Below are 22,943 nucleotides of genomic sequence, written 5' to 3'. Positions count from 1 at the left end.
TCTTCCTTGAACACATACACAAGCACACATACTCTCTCTCTCTCTCTCATCTTCTCTCTTATTTCTCCGCCCCGCCTGTTCCAATATTGAATGTGGTTTCTGGTTGGAAAATCGAGTCCCCTCTCCATGAGCAATCATGCAAGGCCAGGGTCATTGATTTTGCCCAACGAAGTACATGCATATCAAATTGTGTAATGCCAGCCATGTCACTTGGCACAAGTGATCGTATTTTGATTGGTACTTGGTGGAAAGGGAGGGAGAGAGAGAGAAATATGAAAGTGATTTGAGACTGAGAGTCAGAATTGCAATAGCCCCACCTTGTGGTTGAAATTTGTGCAGTGTATTTGTTACCTCCACAAGCTGTAATAAGCATCTAGGCTGGTTTTAATAAAGGAGAATGTTTGCAAAGAGAGATGCTAATAAACACTATGCAATGGACTTGCTCATACATTATATGTGTAATCCATACCTTAGAGTAGGCATTGAAACAGATGGATGATAGTGTAGAATGTGTGTTGGCAAGACACTCTGCCACATAAATTGTATACTAATATTGACAAAATATGCACAAATTTTGTACCTGCCATAATCAGGTTAAAATAAAGACACACACACACAAACAAACAAACAAACAAAAGAAGGTACATAAAGCGTTGGAAATGTTTCCTGGCCCTCGACTCGTGCATGACACAAGATGTTCTGTCGACTCCAGCTTGATCCCTTAACCCCTTGCGGACTAATGTTTCAGACCATCATTGACATTGTGTGCAAGTAGGTTGTTCATGGCAGTGTTAGAATTAATCGGAGCCGTAGGCGACTTGAAGTAATATCTGGGTCATATTTTTTTTTCTCATGTTTTTCTTCTTTAACAAGTGTTTTTAGTAGGACAAATGCCTGTGGCGCATAGTCTAAGAAGGTGGGCGTGCTGTTATCGCCAAAATGGGTCACAGTAACAGGTCAAGGAGAAAAAAAAAAGTCTTATCAGATGATGCATGGCTAAAGGCATTCTGTGCGATTTGGTTGTAGTTTTGTTTTCGTCATTTCATTTGTCATAGCATTTCCAGTAATCATACATTCTGTAACATCCACTTGTGGCAGTCATTTGAATTATGAATATGAATATTAATGAGATATATGGATAATGAATATGTGATATATTGATAATAATTATGAATGTTGATGAGACATTTGGATGATTTATATGCATAATTTTAAGACAAATGGGGTTCAAGCTCAAGTGTATTTTTTTCCATATCCAGCATAATCAATGCACAATGTTAAAGGTCCTTGTGTAACTTTGGGAACAGTGATTTCAAAAATGTTCAAGATATCACATTTGATGCATATGTGTAGGTCTGTTGTATCACAAGACATCCTACCTTATAAAATTTTCACAATAAAACCTAAACTATAAGGAGATATCAGTATTTTCGTCAATAAACCATAACTGTAGAGGGTTTAGTCTGGAAACATTTTTGTTATAATTATTGTTCACATTTTGTATATTTAGCAATACTTAACATCGATTATACAGATTCAAATTTTTACAGTGGTTGTTTCTGTCCCTAACTCACATTTTGGAACTATTTTGAAACACTAATGCTGGGTTTTTATTTCATCTGCAAATGGTAAATTAAATGCCTTTAATCAAAAGAAACAGATGTCAGCATGAGTGATCCAAAAAGCTATGTATATTATACTTTGAAAAAGATGATATGAATGAAAAGTATAAATGATTAGTGGGTAGGACATGGGTCATGGCTATTCATATTGATCAGCAAGATGCAGGAAATTCTGAAAATTTAGGGAGAAGACTTGAGATTTTGAAGTTTTTCTGACATACATGTAGCACATTGATATGTGCTGATAATGCTTCATAAGTTTGCTAAATTTCCGTTGTCTTGATCACTGTATTAAAAGTGATTGCTGGACGAAGAACTAACATGTACATACTCTCTGATAAAACCATGGTAATGGCCCACCCCCTCCCCAAGAAAAGGAAAGATTGAAATGGGAAAGAGTAAGAAGTGAAAATGTCTTGAAGGTGGAGTGTTTCAGATTGAAAGTGTGTACCATTAAGCGAGCAAGTCAAGATTGGGAAAACCTCCCAACATTTAATAGCAAATCGAGATTCTGGAATTGTGATCGCAATAATTTGCTTTCAGACACTGGAAATATCTCACTTACAGTCATGATTCTTCTAATGGAGATTACAGTCATGATTGTTAGAGAGATTTCTATTTCATCTGAACGGGGCATAAGTATGATTGAGGATGTTGGGCGTGGAGCTTCTTTGGAAAATCAATACTTTCCACCTGTATCCTATGAAGAAAAAGGACTGTAATGGATTGATGGAAAGTGTTTTTTTTTTTCTTTTCTTCCATCTGCTGGGAGCCTAGAAGTTGATCAGCAAGACACAGGAAATTCTGAAATTTAGGGAGTATACTTGAGATTTTGAAGTTTTTCTGACATACATGTAGCACATTGATATATGTGCTGATAATGCTTCATAAGTTTGCTAAATTTCTGTTGTCTTGATCACTGTATTAAAAGTGATTGCTGGATGAAGAACTAACATGTACATACTCTCTGATAAAACCATGGTAATGGCCCACCCCCTCCCCAAGAAAAGGAAAAATTGAAATGGGGAAGAGTAAGATGTGAAAATGCCAGAAGAAGAGATGAAATTATGGTCCACCAAGATACAATTTGTACATGTACACAGTACATGTATAGACCATAAATATGAATTTAAACAAATGCTTTGCACTCATCTTGTTCATCTACCGAAAGATGTAGCTGCCTACTATTAGTAAAATTTAGTGCTTATGAAGTCAGCATGTGACTTACTGTTTGAATAGCCTCTTAAATTTTTGCGCATTTAATTAGTATTTTTTTTAAAAGATAGATACATATACTATTTGCTTCCATGCAAAACAACCCACTATTGGTAATTTTCATATGAATGGTCAGTAAATTGTACACAGACATGTTTATAGCAGCTATGGAAAGAACATGTTTGGGACAATGCGTGCCACTACTTGGTTATGCTACCAGCCAGTGTAATGTCTGCATGGATGCTATGTTTCTATGGCAACCTGACAATTACAGCTTAATTGTGGCGATGATTCTGTTTCGGCAACACACGGGGCATCGTATACAGTGAGTTGAATGATCTCTGTGTGGTCTGAGAATGGACACGTTGCTTAAAAATCTCTTCTTCTTCATCTTCATCTTTCAGGGGATGTTGTTTCCATGCCGACAGACAAGTCTGGAGACGCTCCCGGAAGGTCGGAGGACACAGACAAGGATGACTCGTCGGACCACGCCTCGTCTGGCTACATCTTCATCACATTTAATGAAACGTGAGTCCCATGGTGTCCCTGTGTACAAAAGTCGGGTAAAACACTGCTCTAAGCTTACAGCTGTAATTTCCAATACATTATATGCCAGACCTATGATTCCCTCTTTATACCATAAATCTTTAAATGTCCTTTTCCAATAAATATTTCCTTCTCTAAATGACAGGGCAGAGATGCCAACTGTTATTTTTTTCCAGAATCTGTACTGTTTTGTTTGCTTATTTGTTTGTTTGTTTGTTTGTTTGCCAAAAATACTCTAGGTTTCATTGAAAAAACTTCTTCCCCAAATTGTATCACTATACATGTTTATTGCAGGAAATAAAAAAAAATATTGTTTTTCCACCAAAAATATGCCTTTACAGCCCTCAGAATACTGCAGTGCTGTTGACAAGGTTGGCATCCCTGGGCCATACAGAGCATGGGATCAGTCAGAAATTCTACTGTGAAAAAAAAAAAAATAATAACAATGATAATAATAATTATCATAATGATAATGATAATAGTAAAAAAATAATAATAATAAGTGTAATGATAATAATAATAATAATAATAACAATAGTAATAATAATAATATCAATAATTATAATAACGATAATGATAATAATAATAATAATAATAATAATAATAATAATAATAGTAATAATGATAATGATAATAATAGTAATGATAATAATAATAATAATAATAATAATAATAATAATAATAATAATAATAATAATAATAATTTCACAGTTCTTCAGCTGTGGGTTTACTTGGAGGGAGCAAACTTTTCTCCAAGCTCATGCTTTCATTAATCCTTTGAAGCCCAGTCCCGAGTATACTCAGGCAGGTGTCTACGGGAAATGTGTGTCGTAGCAAAATCATCCCATCCTCAAGGGGCTAAAGGAAAGCAGAGATAGATTCAAAGTTGGGCAATGATATGAACATCAAGATTAGTATGGAAGAGCCTCCATGAATATTGAGTGCGGCGCTTTCACATCTGTGGTGAAGGAGGGTAAAATATGAAATAGCTTTCTGTTGTTTTAAACAATCCTTTTCACCTTTGCGCCTGACACCAGAAAAGAAAATGAGATGCTAACAAACAAACTTTGTTTATCTTGCAATTTTCCTCTGCGTACATTACTTTCTCATGATTACTGTTTATAGTTGACCTATGCACTTGTAAAACTGCAATCATTACATGTTGCCCTGCCAGTGGAATAAGTGTGATTGCCCGAGTGTTTAGTAGTAATTTGATTTATTCCTAAACATAAAATGTAATGTAGAGAAAAAAAAATAGAGGAAATGGGAAGTTTTAAAGCCTGATCATCCAGTTTTCCTTCTATTTGACACAAACTAATACATTTGTACCAAACTTGAAATCATACCTCGGATGTGGTAGTTTCACATTGTGCAGGCCAACCATCAAACGACTGCATTCTTCTAACGACAGTCACCCTGGGAATTCCAGCTAAAAAAGCCATATCGTATCCTGCTCATGGTGACCCATTTGTTTTCCATGGCTGTGATTTTCTTTTCATGCACATGCCCAGCAGGCAACAAAATTTCCAGGGCTGTCTTTTTATTATGAGGTATTCATTCCTGCCATAACACCAGCATATTATACTTAAGATTTGATGATATATATATCAAATTCCTGCAATTCCTCGTTTTAAGAGATAACGAGCTACATCAAATTCATTCAAATCATTTTTAAAAGAATACGGAAATATATGAAATTTGGCCAATATCTTTTGAAGGGATACTGAAATATATAAAATTTGGGCAATTCCTTTTTAGAGGGATAGTGAAATATATCAGATTTGGGCAATTCCTTGTAAAATGATATGAAGAGAATTACACCAAAATTGCACGAGATGAGATTCCGATCTACTGGATATGTTATCCTGCACTAGCCTTCATCGAGAGCAATCCTTGGGCAAATGCTGGTAAAGGGTACTACTCATTATCTTTCACTGGGAATGAATTTTAGCCTGAACTATGATAACATTCCTTCAAACGCAAGCAAGAACAAAGTACTGCTGAAATGTGTTTATGGCTTTTCATGATTTAAGAGATTAACAATGTAAATTTTAAAGTGTAGTAGAACAAAAGGGGTGACAGTAAGTCTTCTAACTTGCGCACTTTGTGGTCCGCCTAGAGTAATTTTTAAATTATGTGCACCCAATTTTGATTTAAGAGTAATATCTGACATTGAGTTTTAAAAATTCTTTTATTTTGCACTTCAGGGCCATTCACACTTCAGAAGTCAGAGTTTCTGGATAGATTTTATTCACCACAAATCACACATCAGCAAAGAATAGACCTTGTGTCCAAGGAAAGCATATTGAATTTGAACTGCGTGTGCCTAAACAATGTGTATAGCATGACTTACATGTCACCCTTGTCCATGCTTAGTGCTGTGAATTGAACTATTGTTTTGGTTATTTTTAGGTGTATTTTCTTGTGTGTGTGTGTGTGTGTGTGTGTGTGTGTGTGTGTGTGTATGTGTGTGCGCGCCATTCACACATTGAGAGGATTTAAAAAAAAAATAAAGGTATATACAAAAACTGTAGTAGATCATATTTTACCACAAAATATAAGATATATAGACAGTAAAAATGCAGCATATATGTCCAAATAGATAATATATTCTATTCAGGAAATTTTGCACTGAATAAGCAGAGGGAGGATCAACATGTACACTGCATTCATGTTTAAATTTTTGATGCCCTTTGTATGGGTATATCATTTTCACTCCAAAGAAGTATACTTGTAGTCAAAGCAAGAATATTAAACCACTCGAAAAGTTTGCAGAGTTGATATGTTTAAATAGCTCCCTCTAGTGGTAGGTGGCTGTAAGGCATGTCATTAACCCATCAATTATCAGGTCATAAGAGGATGCAAAAACCATTTTGCTCCAATGCATACAAGCTGTCTAGCCCAAGGTTTACTCATTTGAAGGCCTTCCCAGATTTTGGCAGTGATAACCCCCTCTAGTGATGAGATTGAGTCCAGTCTATAGATATAGTGACCTTTACACAGGCTGGTTCAGGTTGCTGTGCTTTCCTTTGTGATAGAAGAGTGTTCAATGTCAGTGAAATTTAGATATGTAAATTAATGAAACTGTCAAAAGTATCATAAGATTTTTAGAGTCAATGAAATTGAAATGAATTTACTATTTTTTTCTTTTTGTTGAAGACACCATTTCATCCAAAGTATTTCTGTGAGGTTATCGTATGTTTTAACTTTAATATAGGCAAAAATATCTTTGCTTGACATCCAAAAGCAAAGAACCAAAGTCAGGTATGACAGACTGAAAAATCAAGATTTGATATTTGTGATTGCTTCAATAGTTTTACAAGCTGTATATTCTACAGTTGTTGTAGATATTATAAGGCATCTTTATGTCATGTGTTAACCTGTTGAGGACGGGTCCCGATTATGCTCGGGCAAGTGTCTATTGGAAATGCATGTTGTAGCAAAATCAAACCGTCCTCAATGGGTTAAAATATGTAGAGACTATTAGATGTGTGTATGGTCAAAGCATGCATGTAGTGATGATTAACTTGATAATTTGATTAAGTGAGCTTTTACAAAGCCTCTGTCAAATTAACAATCAGCAATTCCAATTAATACTCTTATGAATATTAAAGTAACTTTCAGTTGTAAAGGACAGTTACTGAAATGTGATATGTACTTGTACACAGAAAATAATGGTATAAACTTCCTAATGTCTCAGTCCAAATGATGCTCTATCCACTTTTTCAAACTCAAGTTTAAAGATATGTGTATCAGATTACTTACATGTCACCTCTAACAATAACTAAATATTTTCATTGATAGAAGCCAATTTTATAGATGAAAATCTTTATATTGTGTATCACATTTAGAATGCCACTTGTGCAAGAACAAAAGGAATTTATTTTCTGTTTGTTTTTACCGATTCCACCCAAGGATTTCAAGTATTCTGGAATCATAATGGTCATACAAAATATATGCCGTGTGCGAATGTTTTATATGATATATTAGTCAATTATGATTACCAAATATGCATACTATTTTGATTATTTCTCCCTTTTTTTTTCAATCTGTGATAGAATTAGATATTAAAATCAATACTTCATTCCATCCAGAAACTGAGAGCTCTTCCAGACAAGAGAAGAATATCTCTTTTTAATCATCTTTATGAATCTTGTTTGTAATCTTGATTTGAATTATAAAACATTCAGATGCTCAAATGAAATTATCTTTGTAAATCTTAGCTGTAATCTTGATTTGAGTTTTGGAGTTACGGGGCGCTTCCTGACCTGTCAATGAAACTGGCAGAGCTTGTGCTAGCTGATGCAGTGCAGGCAGATGGCATGACATTTTGCACTGTCTGTGGGCGGAAATAAATGTAAAGCCAAGCTGAGCCCCACCTCCACAATCATGCCTTGAAGTAGGATTGTTTCAGATTGAAAGTGTCTACCATTAAGCGAGCAAGTCAGGATTGGGAAAACCTCCCAACATTTAATAGCAAATCGAGATGCTGGAATTGTGATCGCAATAATTTGCTTTCAGACATTGGAAATATCTCACTTACAGTCATGATTCTTCTAATAGAGATTACAGTCATGATTACCAGAGAGATTTCTATTTCGTCTGAACGGGGCGTAAGTATGATTGAGGATGTTGGGCGTGGAGCTTCTTTGGAAAATCAATACTTTCCACCTGTATCCTATGAAGAAAAAGAACTGTAATGGATTGATGGAAAGTGTTTTTTTTTTTTCTTTTCTACCGTCTGCTGGGAGCCTAGAAGTTAAGGTTGGCTTGATTGATTAGTTGTCATGCTTAATGTATTAGTGGAGGGGGAGCGAGAGTTAGAGAGCGTAAACATTGGGTATTGATCCAGAACATGTGATGTATGTTTGCAAATTGAGTCGCTCTCCGTCTTTCATGATTTCTTTTTTTTTTACAGCATTTTCCTTGTGTGTGTGTGTGTGTGTGTGTGTGTGTTTGTGTGTGTGAATAAAACTCTGAAGGGGTGGGATGGGGCTTGGTTATGGGTCGGGCAGCGGGAGGTGTAATAGGAAGCAAGAGGTTGGGGTGGGTTACGTTACCAAAACTTTTCACAAGTTTAAGCCCCTTTAGAAATGCATGCTTTGGAGATGATAGAGGTTTGCATGTGGTTTGTGGATCTCACGTGACTATTAAAATCATATGATTTGTAGTGCTTTGCTGTGTTAGTAAACTGAAATCTAGTGGTGCAGGAATTCTAATTGCTTTCTTAATCGTGTATTGAAATTCATCCATGATTGAAGTAGATATGCAAATTGTACAAGTGTACAGTGATGGGGGAATGTACTCATGAATTTATTGGTGTCTTGAAATTAATTTAATCCTTAGTTTTGAGACATTTTTCAATTGGAATAGGATGAAATATGACACACTTTGCTATAATCATCAGGATTACATGTAGTTCATATTATTTTAACTGAGAACCACGTGCGAGACAGTCAGTACAGAGACATTTTACTTTAAACCTGCTTGAATGTAAATTAAAACCTTTATTATAAGACCGGAACTGCTATACTCCTAATGAATGTAATGTGTGCATGGAATGGTGTGTGTAGGTATTTGGTAATTAGGGGTTGGCATTGTGTATGGATCTTTTTTTTTTTTTTTGGGGGGGGGGGGGGGGAAAGGGTAGGAATTTTGTGGGAGATGGGATAATACTGGCAGTAGCAGACATTAATGTTGTCCAACTTGAGCCACTCAGGCGCCTGGCCGGTGGCTGAGGTTCAAGTTGCAAAGCGACACTGTGTTTGTGGGCAAGTTTATCTTTGTCATAAACAACTGTCAGACTAGAGTTTGCCCCGCCACTCCAACCATGATGGAGGGGGACGCAGCCACTGCCAAAACAAACTCTCTTCCGGGGCGGCGACGGGCGCAAACACATGATGGAACTTGACACGGTCAGATTCCGTTTAACCCCTCGAGTCCCGAATCCCAAATTTATACAGCACATCGGAATTTACGAAAATGAGTGTATAATGCACATTTGCTAAGCCTTTCAAGGATGATGGTGCAAACAAATCCAGCGTGCCCTTCATCAAATCTAAAGGGACCAGAGTACGTGTATGAGAGGATTCCATTGGATGAAAATTATCTGTTTTTGTTCAAATTCACTCAATTTTTGTGGGACTTTTTTTCCCCTCTCTCTCTCTCTCTCTGATTTTTTAACATTTCGATCATTCTAAGAGTAAGTTATCCTGTGTGGGATTGAATGTGGTCCATTTGTGGCAGCTCCATGATCATGTGATGTGCTTTAACCTTTTTACCAACAGTGCATTTGGCTGTATTGAAATTTGCCAAAGTATCAAAATTCATCAATACATCCAAACAAAGAACAAATAAACAAACAACAAAAAGTTAGCTAGAACATTACACTTGAATGAAACAATTGCATAGTGTTGCATATATGGGTCACTATGAGACGCTATTTATCTGTTTAAGACTAGTCCTGAGTATACTCCGGCAGGTGTCTGTGGAAAATACTTGTTATAGCAAAGCCAGCCCATCCTCAACTGGTTAATGGACAGTTCCAGACCAGTTAAATGTCAGTCTAAAAGGAAAGTCAAATTTTACAAATGCATTAATGAAAATTTCATCAAAAGTAGATATTAAAATGTGGGAAGTTATAAAATTGTGCAGTTTCACTAATTTTCACAAAAGTTTTTAAACAGTCAATATGAATATCATGTAATTAGTGAGTTCATAATGTCATTGTCTCACAAATTGCAGTGTAGTTCATACATGGAATTGTGGAGGGCTTTCAAGTGCAATTATGCCCCAGTGTCACATCTTGATATACTTGACTAATAATAATTTCAGAATTCTTCACCAAGGAATCACATTGTGTTATTAAAGGACAAGTTCACCTTCATAAACATAAGGGTTGAGAAAATGCAGCAATATAAGTAGAGCACATCAGTGAAAGTTTGAGGAAAATTGGACAATCGATGCAAAAGTTATGAATTTTAAAATTTTTGTGTTGGAACCGCTGGATGACGAGACTACTACAGCTTGTGAGTCATATGCGTACAACAGTATAAAGAAAATATAAAGAAAATTCAACATATTTTCACTTTTTTCGTATAATAAAAGACCACTTGACTTGCCTCTTTCTAAAGGCAGGGGGTATAATATTATCCATAACATATGTCGGTAACGAGTCAAGGGAATGTGTACTTTTTTTCAAAAGATGAAATTTTGTGAAATTCTCTTTATATTTTCCTTGTATTGTTGTACGCATGTGACATCTAAGTTATTCATACACTGCAGTAGTCTTCTCATCCAGCGGTTACTACACAAAAACTTCAAAAATTCATAACTTTTGAAGGGATTGTCCAATTTTCCTCAAACTTTCAATGATGTGTTCTACTAATATTGCTACATTCTCTCAATCCTTATGTTCATGAAGGTGAACTTGTCCTTTAAACTGTTATAGCAGGAGAATTGAACTTTCATCTTTTTTTTTACATGTGCTCAATGAAAAATTTGGAGTTGATGACATCATCAGATCAGTCAGTTGCGTATTCATATCAACTACTCAGGGATTGTTTTGCCGAAATTGGCAAATTTTTAAAAATCTTGAAATTTCATCACCTCCTTACTTCAAATCAGATTTCTATCAAATTTTCACCATTGCACTATCAAATTTTGTACTATCTTTTGAAACTGCGAACTGATCCAGAATTTCCCTTTAAGGGAAACTGACCAGAAATATATAAATTTTCAGTGAAAAATTGAGAGTTACATCATCCCAAATCACAAGAATGCAGAATGCACATGAAGCATGAACAGGGGATGCAACCAAACCTCAGTATTAAAGCATACAATGTGTGGGCTCTATGTGTCTTCTACACGGAGGACATCCTTGGTTATAATGGTAAGGAATTATATTATTGATTTCGTGTCCCAATTAGAGCTAGAGCTTTTTGTCTCCGGACCAGATGGCCTGCCACAGCATCTGTTGCATGCAAACATAGAAGCTGTGGCTAATTTCTATGTATGCATTTTTAATTGGGGGGGGGGGGGGGTGGGGTGAATTGAACAGCTTGCGCAGTGCCAGCAACTCTGTATGTACATTATGGTATACATGTATGTACATTATGGTATACATGTACATGGTATGTATGATTGATGACTCCTTATCATGAAAAAACCTGATAAAGATTCCAAACAGCAGCTTTAGTTCTGATAAGCAATACCTTCCATTTTTCTAGGCATTATGCTTTCAATGTAGGTAGATTTGCCTCGCTGTATGATCTGTAACAACCTGCCAAAGACATGGTGGTATTAAGAGCTAGCCACTAGATAATACTATGTATGTAAATGAGAATATTTGCTGTGAAGTTGAGATGCAGTTTTGCCTGTGGGGAAAACAATGTTCACACACAATATTAAAGTAATTGCAAGACACCACAGTAACATATGTCAGATAAAAGCAAAAAGTGTCTTAGTTCTCAGATTTCAAACTTTTATTTCTGTATTTAACCAAAAAAAATGTCATTAAATTGGCTTTAATATGCAGTTTTGCAATATTCAGCTTGAATCTTAATGGTAACTTCTCAACGTAGCATAGAGACTGATCACATGCATACATTTACAGCATGTATGTGTATGTACATCTGTATAACTTTTGAATTAACATGGTTTGTATATATTGTAATAGTCCTTAAAGGTATTTAATATCTGCACATTTTATATGCATACACACATGCACTCACACACACACACACACACACACACACACACATATGTGATTATATTGTGATTAACCTGTTTAGGACTGGCTGATTTGCTGCAACGCGCATTTCCCATAGACACCTACCCGAGTATACTTGGTACTAGTCTTCAACGGGTTAAACGTCCTGGAGACAGAGACAAATTGTTGTTTGTCATTTATTTTGTTTTTCTTCACTTGCTTGGGGGAAAATCAAGATTGACTGCTGTCTGACCATCCGAGTCCACTTCGTAAAATTGATCGTAGCATACGGCCCTTTTTAAACTCCTGCAGCCAAACGGAAGAAGGGAGAAAATCCTGTGTGCTATTTTGCACACTTTTTTCTGTATTCCATTTGGGTTTGCACTGTGGCGATGAGCTATTAAGTCTGTGTTTACCAAGCTTTAGGATTTCACTTTGGGGTTTAACACACACACAGCGTGCAGCTACTCAGGACCCACATGTGCTTTGTAATGTGAATCAAATATTGACACATCTGTCCAAAATGTGACAACAGAGGGCAGTATACTAGTTTGGCTGCAAATGGTATGGTATCAACAAAGCATCATCTGTGTGTCTGTGTGGCGGGGGGGGGGGGGGGGGGGAATTTCAAGTGTATATGTTAAGACAGTACATACAAATGTATGATTTTTTGTGTTTTATATTCCTGTGAAGTAAGTAAAGGCATGAAAAACAATACCAATTTTACTTTTAAAAAGTAATCATGAATGTATAAATAACTGCAACCCCATTTGAAAATGCAGGTGTGAAAAGTACTTGGTAAACTCAGAGGATGTATGCATTGATTAGTTGTGAACACAAACCAAAAGAATTGACTTCAATCACTCCAGACATTTTGTAGCAAAAAAGATAACAATAGGTTAAGATCAATATGAGCTGTAGTTCAGTGACTAGCTGTTTGCTGAACTAAATTGTGATCAGTTGTGATTCTATTAATGCAAAACTCCAGGCTCCCATATTGTTGAAAATTGAATTGATACTACTGTTGGTACTACTACTATTACTCCTCCTCCTCCTCCTCCTCCTCCTCCTACTACTACTACTACTACTACTACTACTACTACTACTACTACTACTACTACTACTACTACTACTGCTACTACTACTACTACTACTACTACTACTACTACTACTACCACCACCACTGCTATTACTACTACTTCCACTGACTGTGATGATAATGATAATGCTATTAGTATTATCATATTTATTATTAATTTTGTAGTATGTACATTGCTATTCATACCATTGCTAGTATTATTATTATTATCATTGATGATATTGACATTATTCATATCATATTATTTTGGGTGTTGCCATTTCCTATCCTTATGCATGACCATGCTTCGAATGACGCTCACCGCTCGGCCAAGACTACCATTGTGTTGGGGGAACTCAATGCTTTTAAACACAGATCACGTATAACAACATAAATGATGCATCTACTTGTAAAAGGAGGTCTTATTCACTCTGGGTAGTCTCGTGGACGCAAGGATGCTCTCTCAGAGGTCCTTGTCTTCATTCATACTAAACCCAACATTGCTAGGCACCCATTCCTGTGCCTGGATGAAGGGGGCCAGGTTTGATCAGGATGAATGGGCTTGGCGGGCATTGAACCCAGAATTTTCTGTCTAAGATCCCAGAGTTCTCACCCTGAATAGACTCGCAGTCACATTTTCTCTATTATGTCTCCGACAGTGAACATGAATTGACATTACAGTACATGTTTCTTCTCCTCCTCTCCCCCCCCCCCCCCCCCCCACCCCCTCCGGTTGCCATAGGATACCAGAAGAAGAAACAGACCTCATCGTCGATGAGATTGCCCGGCTGTTACAACTTCCCGCCAGCATATTCTCCGTTGTGAGGTAAGCCTCTCCCCCGTCTCATTTTGCATGCTTCGGGGGGAAGATTGTGGGGGTGCAGATGAGGATGAATGTGACCACACGAGCAAACATAATGAAAGCTTATGTAGCATATGCCAGAGATTTTTCTTTTTTGCTGTTGTCTTTGCTGTGGTGTAGTTCTCTCAGTGCTTATTAATGTGAGTAATTGTGCATTTGTGCGTGTGTATATATGTGTGTGTCGGCCACGTGATGTTTCACTGAGAGAGCAGTGTCAATGAACTGGCACCTTCTCAACCCGTTCGATGCCAGGGACTTTGAACAGTGTGTACAAGGCTATGGGGTTTTTCTGTCGCAGTCAGTACTCAAAGCACGCTTAGGGTTAAACAACAGGGAGGCAGAATGGTATGATGCCTGTGGATATTGTTCGGTGCGAATCAGTTGTCTTCTATGGCTAAGGATTTCTCCCATAACTTGTTCCCAACATCTGCAAGCATTTCTGCTACTGTGCATCGATATTGGGTCAAACTTTGGACTGATTTTACCGTGCTAGCAAAGAGAGCCATCACACACTTGTAATCGGTCTCAAGTCCCTTCAGAAAGACTGGACAGCTAGAACTTACATTTCCTATTAGTGCCTTGCCCGGGGCACCACCACCTGAGCCAGCAGACTCAAACCAGGATTCTTGTGATTGAAAGTCTGTGGTCTTGGTCTTGAGCTACAGCTTCTCCCCTGTAATATTAGATACACGGCCCGTGTCTTCTTGTGGATGTACCGAGTCTTTCAAGGCCTGGTATTATGTAACAAAAATACAGTAGAAAATAGAAGTACCAGCATGAAGTGTATCAGAGATTAAAACTGGGGTGAATGTTTAAGTGTGTTTGACGTGTTGATGCTTTAATCTGCAATATCTGTCAAGAGTAGTTGGTTTGCGTATCAACCTATAACTTTTTTTACCAAACCCTTACCATTCTTTGTTCACCAGTTGGTATGCATGCTGAAATGTGACCTGCAACAACAAAAGGATCCAAAAGTTGAGGGGGGTCGATTTCTGAAAATGGCATGACATTATTCCCTTACTCTTTTGCTTTAATTTCATAGAAAACATAACTCATAAAAGTTACCTGTTGCGGAGATATTGATGATCTTATGAGACTACGTTGAGTTGTTTAGGAAATCAATGTTTCGAGAAATCACCTTCAAAGTTTTCTTTCTGATACAATCGTGATCAAGGGGAAGTATTCCAGTTTTCACCTCTTGGCAATAGAAGGTCCACTCATAGCAACCTCCCCGATGTTCATTCAAGCTTAGCCCTGCCGGTCTACGCACGACCAATCAGTAACCGGGATGTCACCAACTGACCAATAAGATCACTCCCTCGTTGCTAGGGGTGGAGTCTATCTTCAGCGCAAAATCCAAATCTCCAGACATGTTTTTGTTCCGTTGATAGTCGGAAAATCATAGCCCGGAAAAATGCCAATTTCTTGCCTTTCATTTCATCATTTAGCTTCTAAATTTTGGCAGATGTAGACAAAACATTAGACTACAAAATAATACCAACAATAGAAATTCGATGGTTTTGACCAATTTTGATGATCTGACCTCAAACTTGATTTTCTTGGCTCATCCGTCAGTGACTTCCAGATCCTTTTGTTGTGGCGGGTCACAAATGGTCTCATTCCCATTTGGCACAGATATCTAGAAACTAGTGGCCAATGAATAGAGACTGCATATTCCCCCTTAACCCCCATTGTGCCATCATGGTGCACCAATTGGACTGGGCACATTGCTACACCTCAGTGAGCCTGCTACTGTAAAAGTTGATATTTCTGCGCGACTAATTTTTCGCGATCGGCGGGGTAAGAAGAGTTTCGTGTGTTTTTAATTCCGCGGAATAAAGACATGAACTACAGTACTCGAACATGTGGCAAGCAAAAATATTCGCGTGATTTTTATTTTCGCGCTAGTTTCGGGTTGCGCGAAATGTGCGAAAATTTCAACACCGCAAAAATTTCCGCTTTTACAGTAATCTAGAATTAGGTCAAACTTGGATGGATAACCGAATGCCGATGAAAAAGCTTGACAAGTTCTGGTTTGTGCCTGGATGCACGATGCCTATGGAGATGATGGAGATAATTTCCCCTTCTCCACAAATAGTGGTAGGATGTGTCTGATTGTACAGGAATCAGTGTCACTATAGAATCAAAGTTAAGATGACAAATTACCTCTAACAGGGTCCCCAAAACCCCAACAACTTAACTATGCTTCTTGTTGTTTGAAATGAGCAATCAATTTCCCTACTCTTTTCATATCTAACTAAGATTGAAGTAAGAAAAAAATAATAATGACATGTATTAGTACAATTCCTGGCCTGTAGTTAGGAACATTAAAGCAAGGATTGTGGTAGAACTTTAAGTTGCTGATCTATCAGACTTCTATAGGATTTTTATTTTTTTTAAAGGATTTATTTATCACTTTTGTGTGTGTGTAGGAGGGTTGGGATTAGAGTTACATGTTGTTATAACCTGTTGAGGACGGGCTGATTTTGCTACAACACGCATTTCCCATAGACACTTACACGTGTATACTCGGGACTCATCTCAACAGGTTAATGAGGCAGGATACATGTGATATATTATCGTATGAATGTGGTCTGTTTAGTTTCAAGGCTGTGCTTTAAACAACTGGTAATGTCAGCCAACCTGTGAAGCTGGGATGCGAATGGAAATGCCTCTGATATTGCTCTCTGATTGGCAGAGGTAATGAGATGCGCTGATGCAAAATGTATGATTTGGTGGATGTGCAACATAGACGCAGTTTTTGATGAAGATAATCCTGATGTCATCGGCGGTCGGTGTTGAGTTCTGCTCATACCTCAACAGAACCTGTTCAAACCTTAACAGAACCTGCTCTACAGGCTGCGTTCACACTTACATGTACAGTACAGTCCATACAAACACATCATGGTTGTATCAATAATTTTATGGATACTGCAAAATGGCCTTTAGACGCTATCATAGTATGTCACATGCACAACTTGTTTTCAAGTTTCAACAAAGCGGAAGTATCTCATTATGATTTTCAATACTTCATTGAGGTCATGTTCTGCCTACTAAAGTAGACATTTTGAGTCGAGATATAATGCAAGTTTCATATCATAATTTTGCTCTTTGCTTTTGTAAAAGTGGACAAGGTGACTGCAGATGCTCATTATCAATCCCCTTCCCCACCGAGACACTGTTTAATATTCAAGGCTTATGTTGATGAAGAAAATGTAGCATGTGTACAACAAAATGTGATGGCTGGTTTAGAAAGCATACTTTTACTGGATTAGGAAGACCACTGCCTGAATTTGTATAGAGGTAGGACTAAAATCTTCATTTTCTTTATATTTTTACCAACATGTACTGTTCGTGACATTTTTACTATTATGCTTTTTTTGAAGCTGACCAAAATACTTTTTAACATTATTGTTTTGGATTTATGGACTATTAGTGGTAATGAGTCAGTGCAAGGTAAATGTAGCATTGTTATTCACTTCTCTTTTTCTTTTTCTTTTTTTTTTTTTTGCCGGGGGGGGGGGGGGGGGTGACTGACAAATTAGAAGTGCTGTAGCATGCTCTATTTTTTTGCCAAAATAGTCAATTAGGGGATATAACTGTACAATAAACATCACACACACACTCACACATAAATATATAGATTTCACATTAAATTATATATGAATATATTTCGTAAAATTATTTAGTAAAATATACATTTCGCTCATGCATATAAAACAGTTTTCTCATTTGTGTGTGGTTGTGAATCTGTGAGATCATTGAATTATCTATCAATCTGGTTCTCTACTCTACTCTCTCTCTTTGCCGACAAATTTCCTCAATCCACCCACCCCTTCTCGTCATTTCTGCTCCGACCACAATTTTGAGAAATTCAATCGAGTGTGTCGAATGGGAGAGGGACTGCTAAGAGGAAAAGGGAGAAAGTGAAGAATCATTATCGTCTTGCGTCTTACTCCCTCGATCTCCCCCTCCCACCGTCCCCGTTTTCCTCCGTGTCGGTAATTGTTTACCGTTGATATCCACTCTAAATAAATCCCAGAGTGCATGGGTTGGGTTGGGGGGGGGGGGGGGGGGCTTTGGAGTGAACGTAAACAACCAGCTAGTGTTGCACGAGGAGAATAAGGAAGAGATTTAGAGAGACGGAGAGGGAGAGGGAGACATTTTGTTTCATAGATTTCATCCTCTCTTCAATCTCTCGGTGGTCGGCCGGGGACTAATTCACTTCACGCGCCTCCTTCCTGCTGGCGTTGGGGGCAAGGTATTTTCGACACACATGCATTCCAGTACAGGCTTCAGTCCCATTCAAACAAAACTTACTCACACACACACACACACACACACAGACACACACACACAGACACATTTATCCCTCCGTGGTATCTTCATATCATTACATCACCATGCGCAATGTGCCAAGCGGCAGGTCCCACTGATTTCACCGTTTGCCTGTGGCCGTCGGCGACAACAACAACGTGCACATCGGGCCGACCGCACCACCAACATCATCATCACTCAACCCGCTTCGGCCTATATTCAGTCACAAGTGGCTTTGGCTCCCGGAATGGAATAGCAACGGCAAGAGGGATTCCTGAACTTGGCGTCGGGATAGCTGTATTATCACTGTGGGTCTTTTCCCGCTTTGGCTGCTTCATTCTCACCGTCTTTCTCCTATCCCTTTCACTCTCATCTCTCTGTCTCACCATCCCTCTCTCTTCTTCCTACACCTTGTGTGTGTGGCTGAGTGTCTATTCGGAGCCGTCATGCTTGCATGTGATCATTAGCTGTGAGGTGAGTTTTGTCAGAGATTTTCGCACTTTCTCCTGTCCTCATAGTCCCATCCATTCAAAATATTTTTAATCTTTTAGATAACAAGGTCATACTCAGAGTTGTGTATATTTGTTGTATTCTAGATTAAAAGAGACGATAACAAAATGAAGTGACTAAAGTAACTCAAGTTGAAGATTTGACCACTTAAACTTTTCCCCTCATCGAATCCCACATCAACCTCACAAGCATTACTCTTCTTCATCACCATATAGTGCGCTTTGTATTATCCTGCAGTGTAGCATGCATGAGCATTTGAGAAAGTGAACAAACTGGTTGTGACCATAATGGCCAAGTTAAGTTCATAATAATGGCATTACTTAAAGATGCTATTCATGAGTCTGCATTGCCATCTTGAAAAAAAAAATAGTGAAGTGAGAAAGTGTGGTATAAGTTTAGTTTGTTCCCAAATTTTATGCTCGTTTGTCATTTTAGAGAGATTTTGTCAAGTTATTTTTATGAGTGTTCATTTTTTTTTTAAATTAAAGTTATTCAGCAGAGCTGATTATTGACTACATAAAACTTGTATGCAAGGAAGGTCAAAAGTTTTACTACTACCCACTGTATGCAGCAATCTGCAACAAGTTGCATTTTTGCTGCGGACCGCAGACTCCTTGGCAATTTCTATACAGTAGCAAGGTTCACCCAACATTTCTTTATAGAAATTTTAAGATTAACTCGCTGTTTTAAGCTTTGATGATTAGTGTCCGCACAACACTTAAAGATAATATAAAGTTTTGGTACCTCAAAAGTTTCCCTGAGTTCCCCTGTCTTAGTTTGTGTTTCAGATAAAGTGCCTTTCATATAACTAACACTGTGAGAATTACTCGCCCCAAAGTGCTCTCATGTCTTAGTAATCATGCAATAATGGTTTCGTACCAGAGCAGAGCGGGCTCTGAAAAATTCGAACGAGCCGTTAGTTTGACTCGACACGGTACCGCGACAATCAATATACACGTATTGTACGAAACCATTATTGCATGATTACCAAGACATGAGAGCACTTTGGGGCGAGTAAGTCTCACAGTGTTAGTTATATGATAGGTACTTTAAACTGAAACACAAACTAAGACAAGGAAACTCAGGGAAACTTTTGAGGTACCAAAACTTTATATTATCTTTAATCTTTAAGACTAACTTTACAGTTACACTCAAATGATTGAATCACAGAACCACAAGACATACATGCTTCGTTAGTGATAAATCTGATGTACAGTATGACGATACAGTAGTGCACAACAATGCAATGACGTTGACCGGAAGCTGAGGGAGAGTAGAGTTCACAGAGAGGTCATGCAAACTTTTGAGTTCATTGACTATCCTGTCCACGCGAAGCTAAACTGTGAGTGCTGACCCTACATCGACGTAAATACTGTATGCACTGAATTGATCAATGTTTTGATAGTAGCCATGATAAAAGAAATGGGCGTACATACTCAAGCAGGATTCGAACCTACGACCTCCTGATATCCGAACAGGCGTCGTCTCCACTAGACCACCGAGCTTCCGCCCAACAGCAAGTGTTGGTTCTAATCCTTATAGCATGCAGCGGTTACTGCGTAATTATTCAAATTCCTGAAATTCTTTCATCGAGATGTTTTCATTGCAACTGATTGACAAATTGCCCTACATCGACTCGAATAATAAAAGACGCTTCTGCTGTTTGTTTCCTGTATTGGCCACAGCTGCTACACCCTGTCACATGACTGGGTCATGTGACCGTTGTGAGTCCTATCTCTTCTTTGAATGCCAGTTGGTGCATCCCCTGGGGAATGCGGAGTCACCATGTTTCTCTGATTCTGTAGGAGGTTCCTGGAAAACATCAAATGTTTCTTTCAGGCTGGGCAAAAGTTTGTAATAGCCTCCTTGTGTTGTGAATCATTTCTGCCAGTTGAGATGCACGTAACACATACATTTCCTAGTGTGGCTTTGTGGAATCTCAGTGAGTGTGATGTGTCAATGTTAACAGCCCTGGGAATGGTTTGTTTGCAATATGGGGGGTAAATGTTTTGAAGCTTGATCTCGTGGATGAGGAATTATGTAATCCTTTTACTCTTTCTTTGCAAATAGATGACTTTTGTGATTGTTATTTTTTTCCATTAATGGTCTCTTATCAGTTACATGTACATTATGACTGCTTTTATGTTTGTTTGTTTCTTTGTTTTTTCAGGTGTAGATTTGTTAGTATCTCATGGCCAGAGCTTTTTTTTAATGACACTTTGTAGGTTGATCAGAGATTTGCCCAGTAGTTACTCGGATATATCCAACCTCCCCCCCCCCCCCCTGCAACATTTAAAGTTTTACTCATAATAACCTGTGGTATTTAAAAGGCCATATTTGGTCATATCTTGTCACTGGCCTGTTTGACATGTGTGTGGTATTGCATATGTGTGATACGTTGTGTGATATGTCGAGACATAAAATTCAGTCGTCATTCATATCTTGTCCATCTTATCTGAAAGTGAGGCATTGACTCAAATGTTCACATATGTGACCGTGCACCTCAAAACCAACATAAAGTCGCACACACTGATTTTGCGTGATGACTGAAAATAAGTGAAATGGGTCAACCTAGCCGAACTTGACTTTTTCATATTTTCTGAAAGAGCGGGTCTTCTTTTATATTATGCTAAAATTTGGTATCATAAAACGGGCAGGAAAGTGTGTTTTTTTAGCAGTTTATCTCGAACATTTTTGGTAGAATAGTGTGATAAGGTGTGTCTTTAGAATCCTTTTTTCATTTCTGAAAAACCTTGTCCCCACTCTTCACTTTCGACTCTAATAACTTTTGAAAGAATAGTGCTACTGCTTTGAAAGTTAGCATTAATTATGGACAGAATGTGTTAATGAGGCATGCTCAATTTCAGTTTAATCTGATAATCCCTTCATTGTTGTTACTCTGGCGGTTTACTTCCTGTTTTTTGTCCCATTCATCGCACAGCCAGCACGGTTTGGTAAAGATTAAGCGCTTGAATAGACACTGTACTTCCGAGCCTTTTTTCTCAGTTCACACTTTTCCTGAGTTTGTGCTTTCTTTCCAATATTTAGATAGGTTAGGAGAGTCCATTTGATTTGAGTTATACATCATTTTAAAGCTCAAAGTCTGCTCTTTCAGAATATGGTATTAACTAAAAATTCATGTCTGGCGACTTTTTGTTTGTTTTGAGGTGCAGGGTCACATATGCTATAGGGTCATTTGCTTCATATCTATCCAGTTATATTTTGTTAGAATCCTGTCAGGGTTATTTAAAAGGGCCCTCATTACACAGAAATGTGTGTTGCCTGTGTGAATCGTTTATGGTTAGTCCTACATACCAATATCAAATATTCAAATTTGAAATATAGCACTTGTGACTGCTTTTAGGTTGAGATGTGCAAGACATATTGTTCTATGGTGAAGTTTGCTGTTACACAAATTCATTGTAGCCATTGATATCAATTTTTAGTGGAATAATGCATGCATACAGGTAGACTTGATTACTACGTTCCACAAGGAATGCTGTTTTTCAGGGAATTAAACACATTCAGATATATTTGATATTTTTTTTAAAACCTCATCTTGAGTTTCATGCCCTCTTCTATTGCTCATTCATTCTGTTTTGTATGTTGTTTTGTATTTGTACAGTGTGAAAGGGAAGGAAATCACAATCCGAGTTAATGCGTCTTCAGAGGGCCTGACTCTGACCGACATAGCTACCAAGATCGGTAAGTGATGCTCCGATAACTTCACCCCCCTTTTCCCTCCCCAGTTTCTTTAAGGGATATAAAATGGGATGAAAAACCCAATCCTTGATGGATTTTAAGAGGATCGGCCTGGATTGTCCTAATCTGAGCTCTAATAGCTTGTCTTTTTTCCCCTTCTTTTTCTTGAATGGAGTGCTTTTTATGCTGTATGATAATAATCATTGCTAGGTAGTTTGAGTTTGCTCCATTTGGATGAGTTGTTTTTGTCATCTAAAAGTTGAAAACATGGCTTTGGAATAAAAGGTACATGATGTATCTCTGCTATCTCACTGAGTGTGCTTTTTATGTAGAATATCCCTTTTGTTTTTGCCTCTTATCTTTTATTCATTTGTTTTTTAA

At 37.8% G+C, this 22,943-nt stretch overlaps 1 protein-coding gene across 1 annotated transcript in view; it reads left to right on the top strand.

The window, feature by feature from the left end:
• The window catches only part of LOC139741673 (uncharacterized), a 130,157-nt gene extending 107,428 nt beyond the window's left edge, over window positions 1-22,729 (top strand). The window contains exons 9-11 of the mRNA XM_071652253.1: window positions 3,242-3,365; window positions 13,914-13,997; window positions 22,486-22,729. Of these exons, the coding sequence (XP_071508354.1) occupies window positions 3,242-3,365; window positions 13,914-13,997; window positions 22,486-22,573 (296 nt within the window). The 3' untranslated portion in view covers window positions 22,574-22,729. The remainder of the gene's footprint in view (window positions 1-3,241; window positions 3,366-13,913; window positions 13,998-22,485) is intronic.
• Window positions 22,730-22,943: the final 214 nt, after the last annotated feature.

Source organism: Diadema antillarum, unplaced genomic scaffold, assembly GCF_040938485.1.
Source record: "Diadema antillarum isolate AM-2024a unplaced genomic scaffold, OU_Dant_1.0 seq00000945_RagTag, whole genome shotgun sequence".
NCBI classification, from domain to species: domain Eukaryota; kingdom Metazoa; phylum Echinodermata; class Echinoidea; order Diadematoida; family Diadematidae; genus Diadema; species Diadema antillarum.
The sequence above is the reverse complement of the archived record's forward strand: the minus strand, read 5'-3'. Positions and strand labels throughout refer to the sequence as shown.